We start from the raw sequence: 26789 nt of genomic DNA on the forward strand, positions 1-26789 counted from the left end.
GAAACTTCAGAGTTTGTAATCCACCCTCAATTTATGGCCACCCTATGTCCCGCCTGTGTACCATGCAGAACAAGATCACTGGCACCATCTGGCACGACGTCGATGACCTAAGGGCCTTCAAGATCCTCGACCTCAAGGACATCGAAAAGATGTTCTCGGCCTATCAGAGACAGCAAGTATGGACGCTTTGAATTGATTGGATAAGTAAAACAGTATTTTTAGTTAGTGGGGCGTTGTCACCTAAACTGTCAAATATCGTGGGGATTGATATGTGTCTGTGTGCGTGCATGCTGGTAGTGTATGTAAAAATATATAGACATGCACTGTGTGGTTGCAGTGGCAGAAAGGGATTAATTGTGTTTGAAGTAATGCATTGAGCCTTGATATCTTGGTGTGCGTGCATGTGCTTGTGCGTGTCTATGTGAGACAGAATGTATGTATGCTTGTGTGTGTGTGCGTGCGCGCCCGTGTGTGTGTTTGAGTGGTTTTGAAGAGTCAGGAGTTTGGCCTACTCATGGCTTTATGCTAACCTTAGGTACTGTTCCCTCCTGAATGGCTGATTGTGTGAATGTCAAAGAGCTGGAGCGTGCAGTAGTGTCTTCAGTGCATTTGGTAGGGGGCGGGCAAGGTTCTTCAGTCTCATGAGCTGCACCCCAAATGGCACCCAATTCCCTATATAACGCACTACTTTTGACCAGGGCACATTGAGCTCTCATCAAAAGTAGGGCTGTGGTGGTCATGAAATTTAGTCAGCTGGTAACTGTCATTGCAAATAACTGCTGGTCTTATGTTAATTGGCTGTTAATTAACATAAACACATTAAGTATCTCTGGGGCTACAAGTAACTGATTCTAACCTTTGGAACATTGAGGGCTACATTATAAAAAGTGTAATAAATCTGTTTAATATAGCCTACACAATCCCAATAAATCCATTATTTGTTTTAGGCAGCTCTAAAGAAACATTATGAAATGAAGACAATGTAGCCTATTTCAGAAGAATAGAATACCATATTCTGAGTCATCCTTATGTTAGGCCTTGATCTGGCTATGCCATGTGGGTGTGGGCTACACTGGTTCATTTAGCAGACAAGATTTGTTTATAATTCCTGTGGCATTATTTTTTAAATTCATTTATAGTAATAAGAATACAATTGAACATAGCTGAATAAAATAGAAGGATATTTTTTCCCAAATGATTTCCGAGGGAGTGCAAACATACTCTGTTGAGCATTTAACAACGTGATAATTTGAAACAGGTCCTCTTATATGCTTAATTTAAAGTTATTTTTGCAACTTTAGTTTTGATACAAACCTTAGGCTATGCTGTATGTTTTGATTTCTAATACATTCTAACATTCATGATGTGACTCTATTGATGATTTGAAAAAAGTTGCATGATAGGCATGCACTCTGCTCTGTTTCTTGGTCCGTAGTGCTTGAGACATCACTACAGACCTGAGTTCGATCCCAGGCTGTTTCTTCGCCCAGAGGCACAATTGTCCCAGCGTCGTCTGGGTTAGGGGAGGGTTTGGCTGGCTGGGATTTCCTTGTCTCATCGCGATCTAGTGACTCCTTGTGGTGGGCCGGGCGCCTGCAAGCTGACCTCAGTCGTCAGCTGGACGGTGTTTCCTCTGACACATTGGTGTGGCTGGCTTCCCGGGTTAAGCGAGCAGTGTGTCAAGAAGCAGTGCGGCTTGACAGGGTCGTGTTTCGTAGGACGCATTAAAATCGAACCTTCGCCCCTCCCGAGTCCGTAAGGGATACATTGAGTGCACAAAACATAACACCTTCCTAATATTGAGTTGCACGCCTTTTTGCCTTCAGAACAGCCTCAATTTGTCGGGGCATGGACTCTACAAGGTGTCGAAAGCATTCCACAGGGATGCTGGCCCATGTTGACGATATTGCTTCACACAGTTGTGGCAAGTTGGCTGGTTGTCCTTTGGGTGGTGGACCATTCTTAATACACACAGGAAACTGTTCAGCGTGAAAAACCCAGCAGTGTTGCAGCTCTTGACACACTCAAACCAGTAAGACAACCATAACCCTTTCATATGTACTTAAATATTTTTTCTTGTCCATGCAACCTCTGAATGGCACACATACAAATATTCCTTTTAACGTGTCTCCTCCCCTTCATCTACACTGATTGAAGGGGATTTAACAAGTGATATCAATAAGGGATCATATCTTTCACCTGGATTAGCCTGGTCAGTCTATGTCACAGAAAGAACAGGTGTGCCTAATGTTTTGTGCGCTCCATGTCTAGGCCTATGGGCTACATGATGCATGTGCTGTTTCTTGCCTTAGACTGCACACACTGGGCTTCATTCTCAAGTGATTATATTCTCACCCATCAGACTATTCTCACTTTAATCTGGTCTTTACATATACTAAATAATATATGTGTGAAATTAGTTTAGATTTGGAATTGGCTAGTGGAGTAGGCAGAAATCCATTCATGGCAGGGCCAGCAAAAAGTAGGTGGGGCCTCATTTGGCACTCAAACCATCATTAAATTATCATAAAACCTACCCTTTAACCGACTGTAATCCATCGCACACAAAAAAACATCTAACATGTGTTTTTGCATTACAGGCCAAATAGTCTTGTAGGACTACATAAATACACGACTCTTGCATTTAACATGCGACTCACATATACCTACCCTCAATAAACCCTAGGCCTATAATTAATTGACTATCAGGCCAGAACATAATGCCTATCTGTAACAGTAATGATCACAATAGGCAGCCATCGCCTCTAGAATAGAACAGTGGTCACCAACCTTTTCTCAGTCGAGATCCATTGAAAATGAAAGCCAAGTGCAATTCTCTGCTGGGTGCGGGAGATCAACTGTGCCTGCAATGTATTGGGTGATATCAATGAAATTATCAATAGCATATAGACTATAGTGCATGGGCAGAGAAGCACAGGGCAAAGTTAAATTTCCAATTAATTTGAATTCCTAAAAATGATAGGTTATTTACATTGACTGGAAATAAATATTGTTTCCTGCATTTGCCTTTTTTTCATATATTTCATATATTATAAAAGAGATTTTCTCCATGTAGGCCTACCCATTATTATAAATAACATAGAGTCCCTTATATTTCAAAACTTGAGTCTCAAGCTAGGCTATGTGATAACACTGGTCAGAGTCAGTTGTTGTAGCTTGGCTATGTGATAATACTGGAAATAGGTAAGATGTTGTAGCTAAGCTATCGGATAACACTGGTATTAGGTCAGTTGTTGTAGCCAATTACTTACAAGGCACATCGGTGCATAAATTAAAATAACTCATTTTTTAATTTCACTGGATTGATGGTCATGTCTTGTTTTTGCTAGCCAAGTTGGCTGGTGTGTCTTAGCTAGCTAGCTAATGGTAAGTAGCCTACACAGTGTATCTTAGCCTACACTGCGATAGCTACTATTTACTGCACATGTTATCAGTGCGAAGTGACACGTGCCAGAACCCGCCCATCATTTTGAAATTGATAAGATGATCGTTTAAAAAAAAACAATTAATAAGCCCTTTTTGCATCAGCCGAAGTCACAAAGTGCCTTATAGAAAACCAGCCTAAAACCCCAAACAGCAAGCAATGCAGAAGCATGGTGGCTAGGAAAAACTCCCTAGAAAGGCCATATCCTAGAAAGGCCATATCCTAGGAAGAAACCTAGAGAGGAACTAGGCACTGAGGGGTGGCCAGTCCTCTTCTGGCTGTGCCAAGTGGAGATTATAACAGAACATGGCCAAGATGTTCAAACGTTCATAGATGACCAGCAGGGTCAGATAATAATAATCACAGTGGTTGTGGAGGGTGCAACAGGTCAGCCCCTCAGGAGTAAATGTCAGTTGGCTTTTCATAGCCAATCATTCAGAGTTAGAGACAGCAGGTGCGGTAGAGATAGAGTCCAGTGAACAGGTCAGGGTTCCATAGCCACAGACAGAACGACCAGGTGGACAGCAAGGAGTCATCAGGCCAGGTAGTCCTGAGGTATGGTCCTCAAGATATCCTTGAGTGTCCTGAAAGGCATCTGCCAAATAAAATGTGTTATCTGATGGTGTATGCATCTTTAGGCCAGTGCTTGACTCATTTTGGGTGTCGGTGCCGTTTGTATTTAGATACATTATATAGGTGCAGGAAAAACCATTTAAAAAATGTTTTGTTGCTCAACCTGATTGGGTAAAGCGAAGCAATGTGCTTAATATTTGGAAACTTTTAACTTTTTTTAATAGAGGCCATCGAAAACTCAGTTTTCTCACGCAAATGCATAGCATAGACTATAGAAATGTTGCGGCAACATAGGCTTATAGGAACACATTTTTAATTCTATGCATCAAGCATCCATGAGGAGCTGGATCTCGCGGCGTAGCAGGTGATCCTATGTCACCCTGAATAGCAGGGCTCTCATGAAGTATTTGATTTGATTTTCGATGGCATTTAAATTTATGTCAATGATCAGAGGGACAATCGAGCGCTGAATATCAGGCCATTAGCGACTGGCTGTTAGCAAGTTTGGTAGGCCAGTAATTACCATCAATGGCAACAGAGCGCACTTTTGGAGAAGACTAGTTACTATGACTCAACTATAATGTGGAATTTTACTGCAGTCATGACTTGTGGCAGTAATATGATCATCATAATAGCCCTAGTCAAAAGTAAGGCACTATGTAAGGAATATGGTGCTATTTGGGACGCAACCATGGAGTAGGCTAAAACAAAGGAACCAGTCAATATCGTCACTGTCATGAGGAGTTACCACACCCCAGACTTAGTCAAAGACTTATATTTCTGGAAGGACCTTGAAATAGGGTGATTAGGGGACACTGCGCTACAGTATTTGCGTACAAGGGAACGGAAAAGGAGGATACCTAGTCAGTTGTACAACTGAAAGCATTCAACTGCATTTAACTTAAAAACCTTAGCTGCTAGTTAGCTATTATGACTAACTATGCCTATACATGTTTTTGAAGCTAATGTACTTAGCAATGATTTAATCATACACACACACACACACACATTTTAAGTCTGTACCGGTGTACTTAAGCTAATTAAGGCTAACTAATCCAGTGATATCAATGGCAGGTCCTAATTATCTTCAAATCTCCCAATTGGGTTTGTATGCAAGATGGATTAAGCAGTAATTTGCTGGTAAGCCTAATATGAATAGTTTAAACAATGTTTTACCCACAGACTTAGTAAGAGGGTCATAAAATGGAGGTATGGAGGTGTTACCATAGTTTGTGTAACTTTAAAAAAAACATGTTCTATTGGTTTAATCAAGAGGTCTTTCGACTGCCAATTACTTCGCCCTTGTTGTTCTTATAAAGGGTCGGCTATGATTAATGGCTCATTTGAAGACTGTAGTGAAAGTGATTCATGAATGATATTTATTTATACAAGTAACCAATGGTCTCGTCCTACATTGACAATTGCTGTATTCCGTTTGATGGTAATTCCAACGGTTATATATGACTAGTCTTCCTTTATAGGCTTTTAATTGGTCATTTTATCCACTAATATCATTCTTTGATGGGTTGCTTCCCAAAACCTTTTACAAGCTCATCGCCACCAGTAGTGATGAAACAAGCCCTTGAAGACTTTCGATGAACCAAGCCCCCCAGAGACATCTGCACTTTTGCATTCTAGTATGTAGTGGTGTAGTCTCTAGTTGCTAGCTACTGTGGTTTTGCCTTTCTTTGCTGGCTTGAAGTGCTAACCTTTGCATGTGTTTCGATTTTGGTCTCTCTCGCTCTCTCTGCACTCTCCGACTACCTGGGCAGGAGCTGCTCACTAACCAATCCTTCAAGCAGGTGAGTCTCGGGTCCCTCGTGCTCCCACACTGTTATCTCTGTCTCTCCTTCCCTCCCTCCCTTCCTCTCTCCCTTCTCCGAGCACACATGGGCTGCCACATGGATAATCATGTAGTGTTTGAAGTAGCTAGTGGCGTTATTGGTCTTTTGACCTCAATGGGGACTTTCTGGTGAATTAAAGGTTTAAATAAAAAATGTAATACATATTGGAAAATGAACCATTTATAGTATATTTCAAGTTTAGTTAATTGGCTTGCTTGATTAGAGGTTAATAAGCATTACAAATGTGTTCTAAATGTACTTACCTGGATAAAAAGGATTAATTTAGTAAACAAATAAGATAACAGCAGAGATAGATCTGTTTTAACAGTGATGGGTTATAGATTGTGCTTTTAATGATATCTTAGATATCTTAAAACTGTCCGTTAGATAACATATGTAAAAATGTCAGTCCGCTCATGACTGACAGTGAATTTGAAAGTGTCATGGTCAAATGAGGTAGCAGGGTTGGGATCAGTTCAATTTCAATTCAGTCATTCAGCAAGTAAGCCAATTGGAATTTGAGCTTACTTCCTGAATTGACGGTATTCATATGGTATTGACCCCATCCCTGACATGTACAGTACTTGTGGGAAAGCAATCAGTGGTAAATCATCAGTCAGTTGTTAACAGCACTTCTCAGTTCCTTAGTTAGGTTCATGAAGCCTTTAATGCCCCTAGTTGGGTTCATGAAGCCAAAGTGTAATTTCACTATCAATCATCATTATCATAACCATCATCACTAAACTACAATGAACAAAGTAAGAAAAGTATGAAGCAGAGCGCAGTTAAATCCACTTAGCTAAAGCCAAGAAGTGGCCAAGAACACATAACAAGGTTCCCCCACTACCTTTTGATCACCCCAGTTTCATTGTAACAATTATAAAGGTGTATACATCTGGAGTGCGTGCGTGAGTAGAGAGAGATAGCAGGGCTGGGCGGCTGCAGTACAGCAAATGGGAGTGGTCCCTTGACCCTGTGCCATCCGGCCAGTCAGGCTTTGCTGTAGAACTATTGGTAAATGCGGGCATGGAAGAAAAGCATCTTTCTTTGGAAGCCAGTAGCTGTTTCAAATGCATCATCCTTCCCGTAACCCCAAAGGGACATTTCGGAAGTGCAGGAAGCCTGTTTAGACCATAAATAAAATACTTTTGAACATTTCAACCCCAGACATTTTTTAAACATCTATTCGTTCCCCTTGTGGATTTTTTTAATACTACATTTGTGTGAAGCTTACCAAAATATCTGACAAGCTGCCTCGAGCCCAGTTCGTAGCACCGTTTCCTGCCCTTTCGGAAATGTTTATTGGATTAGCCTGCACTGTGTTCTTGATGGTGACTCACCAAAAACCGTTCCTCCCAAGACCTATTTTAGATTTTCTGCTCGCACCGACATGGACTTTTGAAGCTCTTTTTTTTAATGGCTTTTCTGAGCTCTTCTCATATGCCTGACTGCAACGCTTCATTTAATCAAGATGTTTATAAGACCTCCATAATGCCCGAATGAAAACTGACATAAACACTTGGTGACAGTTGAAAATCTTTCCTGGCCAGGTGCCTTGGCCAATGGTTCTGGGAAGGGCGATTGTGACCAACATTGGCACAACCTTAGCATTCAACCACAGGGAGGGTACAGTATGGTAGTATTGTGGGTAGACTTCAATGTAGGGGCTTTAAATACCCTTCTACTGCACTAAAGTGTCCATTAGTCACATTTCACATGAAAAGAAGTGGCATCACATGTCTTCCATCTAATCATTTGCTAATTGGCCTTAAACTGAACATGGGTGCGTCTGAAGTGGCACCCATATTCCTTATAGTCCACTACTACCAGGGCCCGCCTTGGTCAACAGTAGTGGACTATAAAGGGAATAGCGGCACCCAATTCCATTCTCACTTGAGGTGTCAATGCTGTATACTGTCAGACACTGATCTTGTTTCTTCTCTCCTCCCTCCCTTCTCTCTCTGTGAAGAAGGAAACCGGCTCGATGGATGACCTGTACCTGAGCACTCGCAAGGTGAAGGAGCTGTCGGTAATCGACGGTCGGCGCGCTCAGAACTGCGTCATCCTGCTCTCCAAGTATGCACAATCCCCTCCTGTGTCGATGCTAAGTCTTTTGATGTAGCCCTGGGACATCAGGACTCAGTGCATTTAGACACATGCAGAATTAGAGGGGAGTACAAAGAGGTGGGAGGAATAGTTGGAAGGGTGGACTCTGGGATTGAAACTCAGCCTGGTAGGGAACAATATATGTATGTGCCTAGAGCGTAACCACTTCACAACAGCCACCACATATAGGACTCAGTGTTGTTTTGTTATGCACATCACATTATAGTCCAGTCTCAGATCTATTTGTGCTGTGTAGCCAACTACTATGGTCTTTACAGGAGTTAGCTATATAACACAAACCGATATAGGATCCAGGTTAATCACATTATAATTCTCAACCCTTGTAACCATAAAGATGGCATTATATTTGCCTTTTTGGCATCTATCTTTGCAATATATTATGTTAGAAAGTATGCAAGGTACCCTGAACTATACTGCAAAGTAAGTACACGGTAACTCAATTGACTCCTCTGTGGTGCCGTGGTAGCAAGGAGGTGGGGGGACGGGACCTCCGAGGGTCAAGCGTTCAACAGAGATGCTGGCCCATGTTGACTTAGATGCTTCCCACAGTTGTGGCAAATTGGCTGGATGTCCTTTGGGTGGTGGACCATTCTTGATACACACAGGAAACTGTTGACTGTGAAAAACCCAGCAGCATTGCAGTTCTTGACACACTCAAACTGGTGTGCCTGGCACCTATTACCATAACACTTTCACTTGTTTAAATATTTTGTCTTGCCCATTCACCCTCTGAATGGCACACATCCATGTCTCAATTGTCTCAAAGATTAAAAATCCTTCTTTAGCCTATCTTATCTCCTTCATCTACACTGATTTAACAGATGACATCAATAACTGTAGCTTTTACCTGGTCAGTGTATTTTTAATGGACTCCTCAAGGAGGAGGAGATCTGTTCAGGAAATGCAATTATATGGCATAGTAGTCCTTTAGAAGAGCAGGGATTTTTAAACTGGATGTGTGATTTGAAAAACATGACATTCCTTTTTGCTGATTTGTCAAAGTAATTGGGGAATCACAGTTATAAGCATGACTGAAATGATAAATGTCTAAAACTAGACAAACAGCATAACTTCTCCTCGGGGGATGTCCAGTCACATAACATCTTGACTGGGATCAATTTTTGTCACTTCAAAGGAGCTAACTTCTCCCCCAATTCACAATATGGCCATGTGTATGCTTTAGTGCCCTAAGAGAGATGATTGAGATTCTTGTCCCACTTCACAGATCAATAGACAGGATTTTAGAGCCCCCACATGCCCTGGAGCTCAGGTCACTGTCATTGCCTACGTCCCAAATGGCACCCTATTCCCTATGTTGTGCATTACTTTTGACCAGAGCTCTATAAGCCTAAGGGTCCCATTTAGGATGCTGCCAATGCCATTGCCTAAAAACTAGTGGGTACATACACAGGCCCAACCATTTCCAAATGAGGTCAGTCTGTAGTCAGTAGGGCTTTGTTGTGGACTGTGTACTGCCAGAGAGTGTCATCGATCCAAACCCAATGCAGTGGGCATTGATCAACTCTGCTGCTGTTGGCCATACTCCCGAGGTCGAGTATGGTCTGGTACAGCAGTACAATGTATGGAAGTTACCCTATGGTACTACAGTACATTGGAGTGATTGTGTTGCTTGTACTGTGGTTTTTCATTAGTCAATCGTTTGGTTATGTTATAACCTAGTTGAACGGATAGGTTGATATGCTAGTATTTGAGCACAACCAATTTACTGTGGATGGCGAACTCATTTTGACAGGCTATTTTATGTGAAGTGCTTTGTTTTGTTAGGTTCTAATTTTTGAGTAAATAACTCACGGACACTTAAGAAGCTTAACCAAGTTTAATTCTTCCCAAAGAGTAGATACAGCTGTAATGCAGACAAAAAAACATTTCACACAAGCACTGATATTTAACCCTTTCTCCTAAGCTGAGTCTTCTCCTCCACAACTGAACAGCCAATGCATCCTTGTTGCTAGACAGAACCTTAGTGATATATGTTCTTCCTCACTTCATCTAACCTGACCTCTTCCCCAAAGTGCTCACTCCTCCCCAGCTCAAGGCTGTCATGGTTATTGATTCCAGACTGTGTCTCTTCTCCTCCCAGAGTATCCCTGATGGCTAACAATAACATACCCTGACATAATGTAAACAGTATACATTACCCTCTCTCCCTCAGTGACATTGTTAGTTTCTAAGATCTCCACCAAGGTCTCCCCTTATCAATGCCTGCCACATGTAATCACATCCCTGCACTCAGCACATTCCAAGCTTAGCTGCACACATGATATACCTTCCTCCTATAACCCGTAAGTTCTGGTGTAGACCCTCTAAACCTCAGCACTCCATCAGTGACATGAATAAGTATATGTTCATACTCTCAGAATCCAACAGTTTGCATTGTGTAACACATTGCCTGGTGGGCATAAGCTATATTGACTTTTCAATATGAACCCACATTGATTGGAAACATGGCACCACTGTGTGTTTGTTTGCAAATGGTTGGTTAGCTTCTACATTGCTAATTGTCCCCCACCCATGAAATTGGGAGGGGGACTATGGATCTGTCTCTGTCTGGATGTACTTTAGTACGTACGTCACACGTGATATCTCAGACACCACTGGCCGGATTTTGGCAAACCTTAGGTGAATAATGCAGGTACGCTAGTGGTTAGAGTGTTGGGCCAGTAACTGAAAGGTTGCTGGATCGACTCCCAGAACTGACAAGGTAAAAATCTGTCATTCTGCAAGGCAGTTAACACACTGGGAGCCGAAGACGTGGATGTCGATTAAGGCAGCCCTCCGCACCTCTCTGATTCAGAGGGGATGGGATAAATGTGGAAGACACATTTCAGTTAAAGGATTTCAGTTGTACAACTCACTAGGTATCCATCTTTCCATTCATGTTTTTGACATAGAGATCCGGCATTTACAAAAGTACACACATTGGCCCAAGTTGGGAGCTGCATCATTCATGGGGGATGACATGTTTACTGTTGCCTTGTGAAGAGAGAGAGTTTGTTTTACTGTTCTTCAACAAGGCATTGTACAAGCTAAACTGTGGGTACAAATTACATTTACAAATATTAATTAAACACAGTAAACAGAAGATGTAAGCGAGCTGAGGCAGTTAAGTCACATATAGTGTAGATACAGTATCCCTCCTGCCTCCCTGCAGTTTGTATCATCATTGCTTACTAAATCTCTCTCATCATTGCTAACTAAATCTCTCTTTTGGTCTGTCCTCGCAGGTTAAAAATGAGCAATGAGGAGATCAAGAGGGCCATTCTAGAGATGGACGAGCGGGAAGAGCTAGCCAAGGACATGCTGGAGCAGGTAATTTATCCTCAATAAAAAATAAATTAAAAACAATCCTTTCATGTCTTGATTACACATCTCTTTTGTTATTTGTGTGAATACTTTGGAATGGATTTCCTAAATTAAATTCATTTAGAGATTAATTCCTGGTGATTTAAGTATTTTACTTATCCAAAAAATGCCCCCCCCCCCCAAAATAAAAGGTATGGGCCAGCAGACTCCATCACAATAATTTACTGACCCTCTCCAGAAGACGCAGCATTCCAAGACTTGGCCCCTATTGGTTGACCTGACCTGTCATGATATATTGCTTGTTTGTTTTTCGTTTTTGGTTATGAAGCACAATGAGATTTATGTTATGAAAATAAGTTTAATAAATTATTATTATGATTATTAAAAGGGTAGTTCATCATTTTACAATTTAATGTTAAATGGTTCCTCACCCATGTAGACCAGCGACCAGGAGAAACTGTAATCCATAGTTTGTTTTTTCTGTTAGGGCAGTTTTTTCTGTTTTTTGCCCTGTTGGGGCAAGTAGTCCCCCCCCCCGTTCAGCTGAAAAGGTGGTGCAGGGAATTCAAAAATATTCTTTAGAAATATTTAACTTTCACACATTAACAAGTCCAATACCTCAAAGGAAAGATAAACATCTTGTTCATCTACCCATCATGTCCGAATTTTAAAATGTTTTACAGCGAAAACACAACATATATTTATGTTAGACCACCACCAAATCAAAGAAAAAACGCAGCCATTTTTTTCCAGCCAAAGATAAAATCACAAAAGCAGGATTAGAGATAAAATGAATCACTAACCTTTTGAAAATCTTCATCAGATGACAGTCATATGACATGTTACACAGTACATTTATGTTTTGTTCGATAATATGCATTTTTATATCCACAAATCTCGGTTTACATTGATGCCATGTTCAGAAATTCCTCCAAAATATCCGGAGGAATTATAGAAAGCTACGCCAGATAACAGAAATACTCATCATAAACTTTGACTAAAGATACATGTTCTACATATAATTAAAGATACACTGGTTCTTAATGCAACCGCTGTGTCAGAACTTTTTAAACGTTACGGAAAAAGCCTAACATTGTAATAATCTGAGACGGAGCTCAGACGTAACCGCCATGTTGGAGTCAACAGAAATACGAACTTACAATATAAATATTCCCTTACCTTTGATGATCTTTCATCAGAATGTAGTGCAAGGAGTCCTAGTTCCATAATAAATCGTTGTTCTGTTCCATAATGTCCAATACTAGTGTCCAAGTAGCTGCATTTGCTAGCACTTTCAGCTCACGTGCCCAAAAACTGACTGCTGGTCCAAGATAACTCGCAAGAAAACTTCCAAAAGATATATTCCAGGTCGAATAAACTGGTCAAACTAAGTAGAGAATCAATCTTCAGGATGTTATTATCATATATATCCAATAACGTTCCAACCGGATCATACGTTTTCATCTGGAGCCAAATGGAACAGCGGTAGCACTCACAGAGAAATGCGCCACAGGAAAATGGCATTCTGTCGGGACACTGACTATTTTCCCTCCCAGCACGTCAAAGTTCACAGCAAATGCTCCATTACACTTTCTACTGCACTGCATGAGGACATCTAGTGGAAGGCGTAGGAAGTGCTTCCAGATCCACATCCTGTGGTCCTGTGTAGCTGTGTTGGTAGAGCATGGCGCTTGTAACGCCAGGGTAGTGGGTTCGATCCCCGGGACCACCCATACGTAGAATGTATGCACACATGACTGTAAGTCGCTTTGGATAAAAGCGTCTGCTAAATGGCATATATTATTATTATTATTATTGTTGGGAAAGAATTTCACTTCTTGTTTGGAAGATTGCCTGCCCTATGAGTTCTGTTATACTCACAGACATACTTCAAACAGTTTTTAGAAACTTCAGAGTGTTTTCTATCCAATACTACTAATAATAATAGTAATAATAATAATAATATGCATATATTAGCAATCTAGGACAGTGTTTGATGCAGTTTACTATGGGCACGCAATTCATCCAAAGTGAAAATACTGCCCCCTATCCTCAACAAGTTTCTTTAAATGTCAAATCAACTCAATATTTGGTGGCTGTTAGCTTGTGGCTGTTTAAAGAAAGAACCCTTAGTCACAGAGGAAAGAGATAAATCATTCCTTTTGCCGGGCAGACTTTTATGTAAAGTGAGTCTTGCGGCGTGCATACACATCGACAAAGAAAATCAGGTTAATGCTTTGCTTCGGGCACAACAATAAAGTAGACCACGTGAGAATTAAGCCACTTTCTGGCTACATCCTGATTCTCCCCTCTTATCTGAAGTGTGCACATGCACACTCCCCGTCATAGATTTAACACTGGTGGAAACTCCTTCCAACCAATGCTCACAACCATCCTATGCTTTTAAATCCTTTACTGGACGTGTGCAAGTGCACACTTTGGAAGAAGGGTGGAGAATCGTTTTGGCATTTACTTAAGTATAACTCAAAATATCAGACTTAAGATATTTACCTGTATACAGTACCATTCAAAAGTTTGGAGACACCTACTCATTCCAGGGTTTTTCTTTATTTTTACTATTTAAAAAAAAAGTGTTAAACAAATTGAAATATATTTGAGATTCTTCAAAGTAGCCACCCTTTGCCTTGATGACAGCTTTGCACACTGTTGGCATTCTCTCAACCAGCTTCATGAGGTAGTCACCTGGAATGCATTTCAATTAACATGTGTCCCATGTTAAAAGTTCATTTGTGGAATTTCTTTCCTTAATGCGTTTGAGACAATCAGTTGTCTTGTGACCAGGTAGGGGTGGTATATAGAAGATAGCCCTATTTGGTAAAAGACTAAGTCCATATTATGGCAAGAACAGCTCAAATAAGCAAAGAGAAATGACAGTCCATCATTACTTTAAGACAAATTGTCAGTCAATCTGGAAAGAACTTTGAATGTTTCTTGGAGTGCAGTCGCAAAAACCATCAAGCTCTATGATGAAACTGGCTGTCATGAGGACTGCAACAGGAAATGAATATACCCAGAGTTACCTCTGCTGCAGAGGATAAGTTCATTAGAGTTATCAGCCTCCGAAATTGCATCCCAAATAAATGCTTCACAGAGTTCAAGTTACAGACACATCTCAACATCAACTGTTCAGAGGAGACTGAGTGAATCAGTCCTTCATGGTTGAATTGCTGCAAAGAAGCCACTACTAACTGACACCAATAAGAAGAAGAGACTTGCTTGGGCCAAGAAACACGAGCAATGGACATTAGACTGGCGGAAATTTGTCCTTTAGTCTGATAAATCCAAATTTGAGATTTTTGGTTCTAACCGCCATGTCTTTGTGAGATGCGTAGGTGAACGGATGATCTCTGCATGTGTGATTCCCACCGTGAAGCATGGAGGAGGAGGTGTGATGGTGTGTGGATGCTTTGCTGGAGACACTGTCACTGATTTATTTAGAATTTAAGGCACACTTAACCAGCATGGCTACAACAGCATTCTGCAGCGATACGCCATCCCATCTGGTTTGCGCTTAGTGGCACTATCATTTGTTTTTCAACAGGACAATGAACCAAAATGCACCTTCAGGCTGTGTAAGAGCTATTTGACAAAGAAGGAGAGGGATGTAGTGCTGCATCAGATGACCTGGCCTCCACTATCACCCAACATCAACCCAATTGAGATGGTTTTGGATGAGTTGGACTGCAGAGTGAAGAAAAGCAGCCAACAAGTGCTCAGCATATCTGGGAACTTCTTCAAGCCTGTTGGAAAACCATTTCTCATGAAACTGGTTGAGAGAATGCCAAGAGTGTGCAAAGCTGTCATCAAGGCAAAGGGTGGCTACTTTGAAGAATCTAAAATATGATATATATTTTGACTTGTTTGTTATTTAATAGTTCTGATGTCTTCACTATTATTCTACAATGTAGGAAATATAAAAAAATTAAGAAAAACCATTGAATGATTAGTTATGTCCAAAGTTTTGACTGGTACTGTACATAACTGTAGATTAAACTATGACCACACAGATGCATGAACATGGATAAAATCATATATACATGAATCAGTTTTGTCAGTCAAAAGTTAAACTCACGTCAACTTGTTTTATACAAAAGTGGTTACAGCACAAAGGCAGACATATTGTGCGTTTTTTGATGGACAATCGTCTCAATTGACCATCATCCGTCTATAAGGATTACTCCCATTAGCTCAATCTGTCATTTTCACACACAAAAGCTGCGGCCTACAGAAAAAATAACATATGTATTTGGGGATGAACCAGAACTATTCTAAACCAGTAAAATTACACAAATGATGATATGAAGGCAGGGATGCAAATTCAAGTAATCAATTGTGTATTGCTAATAACTACATTGACATTTCTTAGATGCATTCTAAGAAAACGTGGGTTTTGATTTGAGTTCCTCCTGGGTTTGTGCTTATGTAGCTGCTGAAGTTTGTCCCTGAAAAGAGTGACATTGACCTCCTGGAAGAGCACAAACACGAGCTGGAGCGCATGGCCCGTGCTGACCGCTTCCTCTTTGAGATGAGCAGGTGAGCTTCGCCATTTTGCTAACACCCCATTTCCAATGAGATTCTATTTGCCATATATTTTTAACTGTGCTATTTCACAAAAGTTCTGAACCTACAGTAAATAAGTTTTACAGACAGTATATTTGACATTAGTTATCTTGTTGTTATTAGTCCCACCCTTCAGCTCCATTCAACCCCTCCCATCTAGGCGGTGGCCCGTTCCTGTAGGTTCATGCTCTACAACATCCGCAGAGTACGACCCTGCCTCACACAGGAAGCGGCGCAGGTCCTAATCCAGGCACTTGTCATCTCCCGTCTGGATTACTGCAACTCGCTGTTGGCTGGGCTCCCTGCCTGTGCCATTAAACCCCTACAACTCATCCAGAACGCCGCAGCCCGTCTAGTGTTCAACCTTCCCAAGTTCTCTCACGTCACCCCGCTCCTCCGCTCTCTCCACTGGCTTCCAGTTGAAGCTCGCATCCGCTACAAGACCATGGTGCTTGCCTACGGAGCTGTGAGGGGAACGGCACCTCAGTACCTCCAGGCTCTGATCAGGCCCTACACCCAAATAAGGGCACTGCGTTCATCCACCTCTGGCCTGCTCGCCTCCCTACCACTGAGGAAGTACAGTTCCCGCTCAGCCCAGTCAAAACTGTTCGCTGCTCTGGCTCCCCAATGGTGGAACAAACTCCCTCACGACGCCAGGACAGCGGAGTCAATCACCACCTTCCGGAGACACCTGAAACCCCACCTCTTTAAGGAATACCTAGGATAGGATAAAGTAATCCTTCTCACCCCCTCCCCCCTTAAAATATGTAGATGCACTATTGTAAAGTGGCTGTTCCACTGGATGTCATAAGGTGAATGCACCAATTTGTAAGTCGCTCTGGATAAGAGCGTCTGCTAAATGACTTAAATGTAAATGTAAATGTAATCTATATGTCATTACACCATCTGTATTGGATTTCTATTTGCCATCTATTTTTCAATTGTGCTGTGATGCTTCACAAAAGTTATGAACTTTCTATTCTCATAGTTTCTACAGATTGTAAATTATAGATTAACATTTTTGCTAAAAGTATTATTATATTATTGATTGATTAACTATGACTTTTCAAATCACCCAGTATCGCTATCTGCAGCGTTAGCTACAGGTACATGTTGCAAGGATATTTTTTGAAGGGAGCATGCTTTTTTTTCTCGTTTTGAAATGATTTTCCCCGGGGACAACATTAACTCTAACTCCTAACTCCTTTTTTGTGTGTTTTCTCTCTATCCTGTCCCTTTCATCCCCTCTTTAATCCCACCTCTAGAATTGACCACTACCAGCAGAGACTTCAGGCCCTGTACTTCAAGAAGAAGTTTGCAGAGCGCCTGGCGGAAACCAAGCCCAAGGTCGAAGGTACGATTGAGTAGCTAGTCAAAGACACTCGGGCCTTGTGGTCCTGTGTGGCTCAGTTAGTAAGTGTATGGCCCTAGGGTAGTGGGTTTGATTCCCTCTGGGGCCACCCATACGAAAATGTACAGTATGCACTCACTGATAAGTTGCTATAGCCAAAAGCCTCTGCCAAAGAGCATATCTTCATTTGGATTCACTTTTTTTCAATTGAATGTTCTTGAAAAGGCTCCTATAGATGAACAGAAATAGCAGAGGAAATGTGAGGAGAGTAGTCACCACAGACTATTATAAATTAAAAAGTCCTAGTTATCTGTGGTGAAACCACAATGAAGAGAAAGATCTAGTAGGAGGAGAGGAAATGTCAATAAGTCTGTTAATTAGACATCTAGCAAAGCATTTCTCTGAGCTTTTTATGTTTGTGAGCATGTGTGTGTGTGTGTGTGTGTGTGTGTGTGTGTGTGTGTGTGTGTGTGTGTGTGTGTGTGTGTGTGTGTGTGTGTGTGTGTGTGTGTGTGTGTGTGTGTGTGTGTGTGTGTGTGCACGTGAACTTTTTTTTCTCCAGTTGAAATAGAGTGAAGTTACCAGGGAGGCTGTTTTGTAAAGCTGGCAATTTTTGAGAGGGGAGAGGCGTTCTCATAAACACCGCTGTTCCCTTCTAAGTGCTGCATGGGTAAAGGTTTCCAGCAAAAGGCATGCAGTACACACATGTGCATATGTGTGCTCGTGCATTTGTGAGTGAGAATGTGTGTGTGTGTATTTGCCTGTGATTTGACTGTGCGTGTGTGAGAATGTGACCTTGTATGTGTGTGCTTGTTTTAGAGGTTTCTACTCAGGCTTATGACATTAAAACATGCACACTTTAATAACGTTTGAATAAGATATAAGACAAGTAATCCTATCATAACCTCAGAGCCAACTTTTGATGGAGGAAATAAGCAGCCCTTATACACGCTCAGTGGGATTTATTTCAGAACCTCTCCATGACGCCCATGCAGGATGAGGACAGTTTGTGGGTTCTGGAATGGAATGAGGCAGATACTGTACAAGTAGGATTCAGTCATGTAACTATTGACGATGTCTATATTTCACAGAATGTCTGCTTAATACTGCGTCTGGAAGTATTTGGTGAATTGGTGTATTTTGACAATGGCTTTTTAAATTACTTAAATGTAAATGTAAATGTTAAAATAAATATCACTCTTTGCAGTACAGTAGGTGGCTCTGACAGTGTGAAAAGGTTCTTCTCTACCTTTTCACTAAACCCGATATTGCTCCCTTCAGAATTGTCATTGTCGGAAGTAGATAGGAGTAAAGGAAACATCAAGGGGTCAGATTGTTGACGTCTATGAAGCATCTATGAACTGCTTATGTACTTCTTATGAATGTATTATGAAGTCCTTAAGTAGTCTTACTGTTTTCCAAGGCCCACCCAGGACGTTCAGGAGCTACATATTGTGTGTCTAGCCTTAAATTCCAACCAAAAAGTTTAGCTTCAAGCCAATGTTTTACAAGCTTCCTCGCAGGAGAACGGACTACAATAATAACAATATGGATAAAATGTTTTTTTTTTGTTTTTTACATCCATCCATCCAGCCAGGGACTTCAGTTCCCAGGGGGAAGAGATAGGCAGAGGATGATGTTGTCTCATTTCAATTTTCAAGCTCCACCTGACCTGTGTCGTGTATGGGGTTCAATGCTACCAAACATTCAGATATAAATACGACATGTAGAATATACATCCTCCTCTGTCAGATAGGTCATCTCTGACATTTCTATCTGGAACAAATTTGCACCCTCCTGAACTCCACTCATGTTACTGTATTAATTGCGTTCTGTCTTAGTTTTCTTTCAGCTATTTACCAAAACAGTGGCGGGATAACAGCCTATGTTGTTTGAGCTGCAGATTGACCTTTTAAAGTGAAGAAAGAGATCTCTGAAGAGATGCGGCCTGTTCTGTGATGCCAACTCTCACTCCAGGGAGAGATAGATTAGGATGGGGATGGCTTTTGTTCTATTAGTACTCCGTAGATCTGTATTGTGGTTTTGTTCCTTTTAAGTCAAAGAAACACTCTTTCTCCTTCATTTGCGTCTGAGGATGTACCCTTTAGCTACTGTGGACATCTTGCATAATGATTGTAGCTATGTATTAGCTATCATGACACGTTGTTATTTGCCCTCTCTCTCTCTCTCTCTCTCGCTGGAGTTTGAGGTTGAACTCTCAGCTAAGACGTCATGGATGTCGTCTATGGGAAGATCTCAATTGCATACTCCTTGTGTCCTCTCACCTCGTCTCCTTCTCAAAACCCATTAGAGGAGGTCATCAGAGGGGAGGGACTTCTGGCTTTCTTATCCAATAGGTTTTGAGAAGGAGAAGAAAAGAGAGGACGCAAGGAGTACGCATTTGAGATCTTCACCGTGTTATAGCTATTACAAAAGATTGCAATTGTTCTCTCTCAGCGGAGTTTGAGGTTCAAACCTTAGCTACTAAGGATGTCTTTCGGTGTTGAATGCAGTTTGTGAAAGCTATCACAATGCATTGCAATTGTTCCCCCCCACCCTCTCTCTCTCTCTCTTGCTCGCTGGAGTTGAACCATCATCTACTATGGACTTCATGTCTAGCATTGTTAAATGTAGTCTTATATGTTATAGCTATCACATACAGCTCTCCCTCAACCCCCCTCTCTCTCAGCCATACTGAGTGCCTCGAAGGAGGTGGTCCGCAGTAAGAGGTTGACTCAGACCCTGGAGGTGGTCCTGGCCTTCGGAAACTTCATGAACAAAGGTCAGCGGGGCAACGCCTACGGCTTCAAGGTGTCATCCCTCAACAAGATCGCAGACACCAAGTCCAGCATAGACAGGTCAGAGCGGGCACACGAGGATTTAACGGTTGCACGAACGGCGAGGGGTTGTGGGCAGAGATTTGCAGATCAAATGTGTGAGTGTGAGAGGGCGTTTGTAAGGGTGAGAGAAAGTGTGTGTTTCTGTGTGTGAGAGAGAGTGATTTCAATGACATGTGTGTTCTCTCACTATCCATTCTAATGTGTGTTGAAACAGGAACATCACCATGTTGCACTACCTAATCATGATTTTTGAGAAGAACTACCCTGACATCCTCCACATCCAGCAGGACCTGCTCAGCATACCTGAGGCAGCCAAAGTCAAGTAAGTACCCACCGCCTGTTTGACACAGATCTAGGATCAGTTAACCTTAACCATTAGGCCGCACACAAAACTGACCTTAGATCAGTGTCTAGACGCAACTTTATCCTACTCCACTTTACTGGGGTACCATTCAAAAGCTATTTGAAAAATTGTGCTGCTCTATGGGAGCTCAAGGGAGAGGTTGATCTAGGATTAGATTATGCCTTATTACCCCAATATACTTAACCCATAGTGGGATAGGATTAAATAATAACTGACATCTGAACGTCTTCCTTTTCTAAACCAGTCTGGCTGAGCTAGAGAAAGAGGTGCACAACATCAAGAGTGGACTGAAGGCTATAGAGACTGTGAGTTGTCAATCATTTGTGTGTCCGCCTGTCTGTCTGTGTGTGCTTGTGATGCGCATCTGGCGACTGTCTCGATGTCTTTACTTGCTACACACATTCCTAGGTAATACCTCCCTCACTTAAGAGAAAGAAAGACATTTTCTGTGAATACAAGAGCGTATGTTACAAAGACTAACAACAGAAAAAGTGAGTGAAAAAGAAAGTGAAATGATAACATCCCTCTCTCCCCCTTCAGGAGCTGCAGTACCAGCAGAGCAGGACGACGGACCGAGGGGACAAGTTTGTCCCCGTGGTGGGGGACTTCATCACAGTGGCCAGCTTCAGCTTCTCTGAGCTAGAAGACCTTCTGAACGAGGCCAAGGACAAGGTAGAAACCGTTAACCTCTCAACCCCTTGAAGTAGGCCAAGGACAATGTAGTGTCCCCTCTCAACTATGAACATTAATGGCTCCAATCCCATTCCGAATACTCTTGCCAAACCAGTATGAGAGAGAGAGAGGAGTTGGTGGTGGGTAAGAGAGGGAAGAGAGGAACCTTTGTGCATCTTTCCAACCCTGTGTGATTACTAATATTTATATATTTTTAATTCCATTCCTTTACTTTAGATTGTGTGTATTGTTAGATACTACTGCACTGTTGGAGCTAGAAACACAAGCATTTCGCTACACCCGCAATAGCATCTGCATATGACAAATACAATTTGATTTGATTTGACTTGACTTGAACAGGCCGGGGAACCCCGATGTTGAATTCGTTTATCTCTGTTTATCAGATTTATTACTGTTGAAATGTAGTTGGTCTCCTCTGTTACCTCCTTCTAAGGGAATGAGAGAAAGGCTTTTTGAACTCTGTAGGGGACAACGGGTTGTAGTGGAATGTGTATGAGAATGTTTGAGTGGGAAGGCAGTTGCTATGTTTTGCAGTATTTTTCGATTATGTGTGTGTGTCAGTGAGTCACATGGCCATGAGGACTGATGTGGTATGTGTGCATGTAAAGGATGGAAAGAGGGAGGAGAAAGAGAGACGGAGAGAGAGAAAAAGAGAGGGAAGGGCACTCGTTGCCATCACAGAGCCTCGTCTGTGTTAACGTCTGTACTCCGAATTATTTGTTCAAGGAGCACTGTAAAAAGGAGGGGGAAAATGGTCCATTTACAATGTCACAGGAAAAGGCCTGAGCCGAAGCTCCATTTGCTGCTATAAAACAAAATAACCTCTGTGTGCACCAGGCCAGACTCTATCTAACCCACTTGCCTCGAAGCTGTGTGTGTGTGTTGGGGAGAGGATGAGTCAACGTGTAGGCAACCCAGTCAGGTTTCTCAATATTCATGGGGGTCTGTCTGTCTGTCTGTCTGGCTGGCTAAAGTAATAGAAATGATTATTTCTGATGACATCACTTCTTGGACAGGGAAACTGATTCCAGTGAAGTGCTTACTAAGGATTAAATAAAGTAATGTTATCGGTGCAGTGAAATGCTTATGTTCCCATCACTCAATGCAGTAAATCTCAACAAGCACAAAATAATCCAAAAGGTTGTACAGCAGTAGATATATGTAAACATTATTAAAGGGATACTTCAGGATTTTGTCAATGAGGCCCTTTATCTACTTCCCCAGAGTCAGATGAACTAGTGGATAGCATGATGGCAAATAACAAATGATAGCATAGACATCCAGTCACTGTGCTAAAACACGTTATAATTTGCTAACTTCCATCATACTGGACACAGAGCACTACTTCTCTGTGTAATCAGGTCCTTACTCAACATTGACAGGAGCACTCCAAACAAAACACAATGAATAAATTGATAACTCGTAAATGGAATGAAATAAACCAAAACCTGTTTCTCACAAGCCTAGGTTGTGCTCTCTGCAAACAGCGTTTCCACTCCGACAATGAGAACTGTAAAAGACTGTAATAATAATATATTGAATGCATTAACAGAAATTACGGTAATCAAGCAAACATTGTAGATTAGAAATTATTGAAATGAATGGTAAATATACTACTAGTGACACTGGTGTGCCATCCTCACTGCCTCCACAATGTCCACTGAGACAGGCATCAATCCATTTTGTGATTCTTTTGCTATAAAAACGTTTTTTTTTTGTTGCAAATGCCTGGCTACAATGTTATTGGCCGACCAACAGCCTTTGACCAGTCGACTAATGGGGTCAAGACTAGTTTGGGAACATGGGTGTGTACAGTCACCTTGCTGTGGTTAAATGTCGTGGTTTTGCGTGAATGCTGCCATCTATCCATTGTTTCTGACATGGATAAGTTCTAATCGTCACAGTGGGAACAACATCCTCTAGGCACTTCCTGTTGAACCCAGTCACCGAGTCAGTGTATACATCGATATTATTCCCGGAGGCGGCCCAGAACATATCCCAGTCCGCGTGATCAAAACAATCTTTAAGCATAGATTCCTATTGGTTCAGACCAATGTTGAACAGTCCTTACCATGGGTGCTTCCTGTTTAAGTTTCTGCCTATAGGCAGAGAGGAGCAGGATGGAGGTGTGGTAAGATTTCCCAAAGGGTGGGGGAGGGCCTTATAGCGTCCCAGAAGGGAGAGTAGCAATGGTCAAGAATTTTCATGCAGCGAGTAGCAAAGGAGATGTGGTGTTAGAATTTCGGGAGCGTTTTCCTCAGATTTCGTTTATTAAGTCTCCAGCTACAATACATTTATGCGGTTTCCAGTTTGCACAATGTCCAGTGTAGTGCCTTGAGAGACGTCACAGTGTTGGCTTGTGTGGGGAATGTACACACCAGCTATTCATTCTCGCACCAAACATTTGGCAGGCTCGCTGGGCATAGGGGGGAAGGGGTGCAGAATGTACATGGAAGGTAATGCGGTCATCCAATCTGGGATTTGAACCTACAATGTTGGGGTAATCAGACCAACATGTTAACCACCACACCATACAACCACCTCTCAACATTCTACATTCTTAGCTATATAAACTCGCACCAAGGGGGAAAGGGAAGCGGAACGTCAGGCTTGAACTTTGGGACAACTGTTTGACAAGCTGTCGGGAATGTCGGCATAATCTGCAAGGGAATCAGTTACAGGGCAGCAGAGATGGAACGAGGATCGGGACTGGAACGTTACGAGCAAGTATATGGGCCAAATGTCCCGTCCCCTTTCCGAAATCTGAAAGATACTAGCAAGTGCGAAATCGCAATTTGTCCAGAGCACCAAAACTAGCGCTGCTCATTATCTCACGCATCCCGTCATGACAGATCTATGGTACCATTTATGTTTACCTAGTCTGTCCACGAGACATTATGTGTAGAGGAATCAGGCTGGCTAAAGCCCTCTATTGAGGTTTAGAGGATTTTTTTTTACAAATTTACTTCCTACAATTGTTTGCCTCAATTGGGATTTCTGGGAAATTCCACGATCCGTGGTAGAGGTGTATCAATAATATGTATTTCCAAACGATCCAGCCCTTACGGATTGGCCGATACCAACTACCATTGCTAATTATGTTAACTTTATTTGGGCTTACTTTCGAGATGTGTAATTCCAATTACTGGTTAAACTCACACACATAGTACTAACAGGTGTATAGAGGACAAAACACACTGTACACGGGTGATTCAGATGCTTCCAGCATTTACGTTTCCGTCACTTCACCTTCATTAGGGTGAGATGTGTAATTCCAATTACTGGTTAAACTCACACACATAGTACTAACAAGTGTATAGAGGAAAAAACACACTGCACACTGGTGATTCAGATGCTTCCAACGTTTCCGTTTCCGTCACTTCACCTTCATTAGGGTGAGATCTGTAATTCCAACATTCCCCATCCCTTCCTCTCTCTCCTTGTGCAGTTCACCAAGTCACTGAAGCACTTTGGGGAGGAGCAGGATCGCATGCAGCCCGATGAGTTCTTTGGGATCTTCGACACATTCCTGGTGTCGTTCGACGAAGCCAGGCAGGACCTGGAGAACATGCAGCGCCGCAAGCAGGAGGAGGAAAGGAGAGCACGCATGGAAGTCATGGTGAGAGAGAGAGACCAGGCAGGCATTTAGGCTATAGTGAGACACACACACACACACACAAGGAAGGACCTGGAGAATATTCATGACAACAGTCATGGGAATGTGGCTTGGAGAACTGGAAAAGTCTGGGAACAAGACAGACCTCCAGACATCCATCCCCCTGCATTCATGCTGACAGACACACTTAGACACAGAACAACCTTGCAGCCTGAGTAAAACCACATCATGTTTATGTAGTGATGAGGATGATGATAAGCATTTTAGTAATATGTAGTAACCTTAAAGTCTGCACTCTGTTCTGCATTTGTTAAAGGGATTCTCTGGTACTTGTATATACTCTTTAGCCAGTTGATCTGAATGTTGCACTAGTTAAATAAAGGTTAAATAAAAAAGTGGTCCCTGAAAATTGTGATCTACGTCACATATGTGCAGATATGTGCACCACGTCATTCATTGCTCTCTCTCGCTCTCTCTCTTTGCGGTGTCCACTGAGCCATTGGGCCCGCCCTGCAACCTCATTGGATAACGCTGGGCAGGCTCTTGCTAGCTGTCACTCAAATGCAAGGGACCGACGCTCATTGGCTAGAACTCAAATGGCTAGGGGGCTGGCCCATGTGGAGGGAAATATAGAGAAAATGGCATGGCACAGCTTTAAGAAAACAGTCGCTTTCAAACTAAGGATTTAGTGGCTAATTGAAGTAAGACAGTAATTATGTTCATGGATTATACATGTATGAACTACACATTGAAACATCTAGCCCAAAGTGGGAGGTTTAAAAATAATTTCTTAGTCACCAATGGTTTTCCCTGTGTTTTTGGTTTGTCTGTGTTTGTCATATGGCTGGCTGTTTCTCTGTTTTGTTTTCCCATCAGCACTTCTATCTGCACTTCTGTTCAATGTTCTGTCTGTCTATAACTATGTGTCTCTCCCCCTCCCCCCCTTCTATCTCTCCCTTATAGCTGAAGGAGCAGCGAGAGCGTGAACGGCGGGCCAAGAAGGGTGGCGCCACGGACGAGGTGGGGGGCGAGTTTGACGACCTGGTGTCGGCGTTGCGCTCTGGCGAGGTCTTTGACAAGGACCTGTCCAAACTCAAGCGCAACCGCAAGCGTTCGGTCAATCAGCTAGTGGAAGGGGGTGGCCGCGAAAGACCGGTCACCAAGGTCAACTATTAATGACCCCTGGCCCCCAGGAGTCATAGATGAAAGGGAGACAACAAACAATGTTGGCACTGTTTTCCTCACCGGTGAACTCTAGAGGTTAAGGGTCAGAGGGTAAGATTGTGGGTGTTGGATTGCCGTTTTGATATAGCAGCCACACAACCCATCGGAAGGAAAGTAGATTTTTAGTTGACGAGAATTGCTCTTCTTCAAAACTCCACCAAGACACCTGACCCCATCTTCAGAAGTGGACTACAGACACTTAAACTGACTGACAGACAGACCACTGTGACATGACTCCCTTTCCTCTTTAGACCACCTCTCCATCCCCTTTTGACCACATCTCTCCAGAACTGTGCTCCATGTCTCTCTTTGTCTATCCCCCTCTTTCTCACTGTGCTCTTCCACTCACACACACACACACACACACACACACACACACACACACACACACACACACACACACACACACACACACGTACATACTCTAATCATAATAATTTTATATCGCTCTTCATTACATAAAGAAAAGCTCAAAGCGTTGTAAAGCAACAACAAAAACAAACAATAAAAATAAAATAAACATAATGAGAAAGTGCATGGCATGATTGAGGTGGTCAGCGGAGGGAAGAGGTGGTCAAAGTGGAAGCAGCAGGCAGCACGTTGTCATCACGGTGTCTCGACATCCACGCCGTCTGTGGTTTGGTAGTCGGACTCAATCAGATGAAGTTAGAGTTTCCTAATAGCCACTGGACTAGCTAGCCAACTACTCTTCACTAATTCCAAAATGCAGCACCCACTTGGCAGTCACAAGACACACAATAGTAATTCAGGATTAGCAAGTCATGGTCATCTGTCATCTCTTTACAC

The 26789-nt window shown here is 42.2% G+C and overlaps 1 protein-coding gene across 1 annotated transcript in view; it reads left to right on the forward strand.

The window, feature by feature from the left end:
• Positions 1–26397, forward strand: part of daam2 (dishevelled associated activator of morphogenesis 2) — a 225724-nt gene extending 199327 nt beyond the window's left edge. The window contains 11 exon segments of the mRNA XM_046349916.1: positions 69–176; positions 7832–7938; positions 11235–11319; positions 15761–15867; positions 17160–17248; positions 19935–20103; positions 20300–20407; positions 20694–20754; positions 20990–21121; positions 24591–24761; positions 25722–26397. Of these exon segments, the coding sequence (XP_046205872.1) occupies positions 69–176; positions 7832–7938; positions 11235–11319; positions 15761–15867; positions 17160–17248; positions 19935–20103; positions 20300–20407; positions 20694–20754; positions 20990–21121; positions 24591–24761; positions 25722–25934 (1350 nt within the window). The 3' untranslated portion in view covers positions 25935–26397.
• Positions 26398–26789: the final 392 nt, after the last annotated feature.

Source organism: Oncorhynchus gorbuscha, linkage group LG05, assembly GCF_021184085.1.
Source record: "Oncorhynchus gorbuscha isolate QuinsamMale2020 ecotype Even-year linkage group LG05, OgorEven_v1.0, whole genome shotgun sequence".
Lineage (NCBI taxonomy): Eukaryota > Metazoa > Chordata > Actinopteri > Salmoniformes > Salmonidae > Oncorhynchus > Oncorhynchus gorbuscha.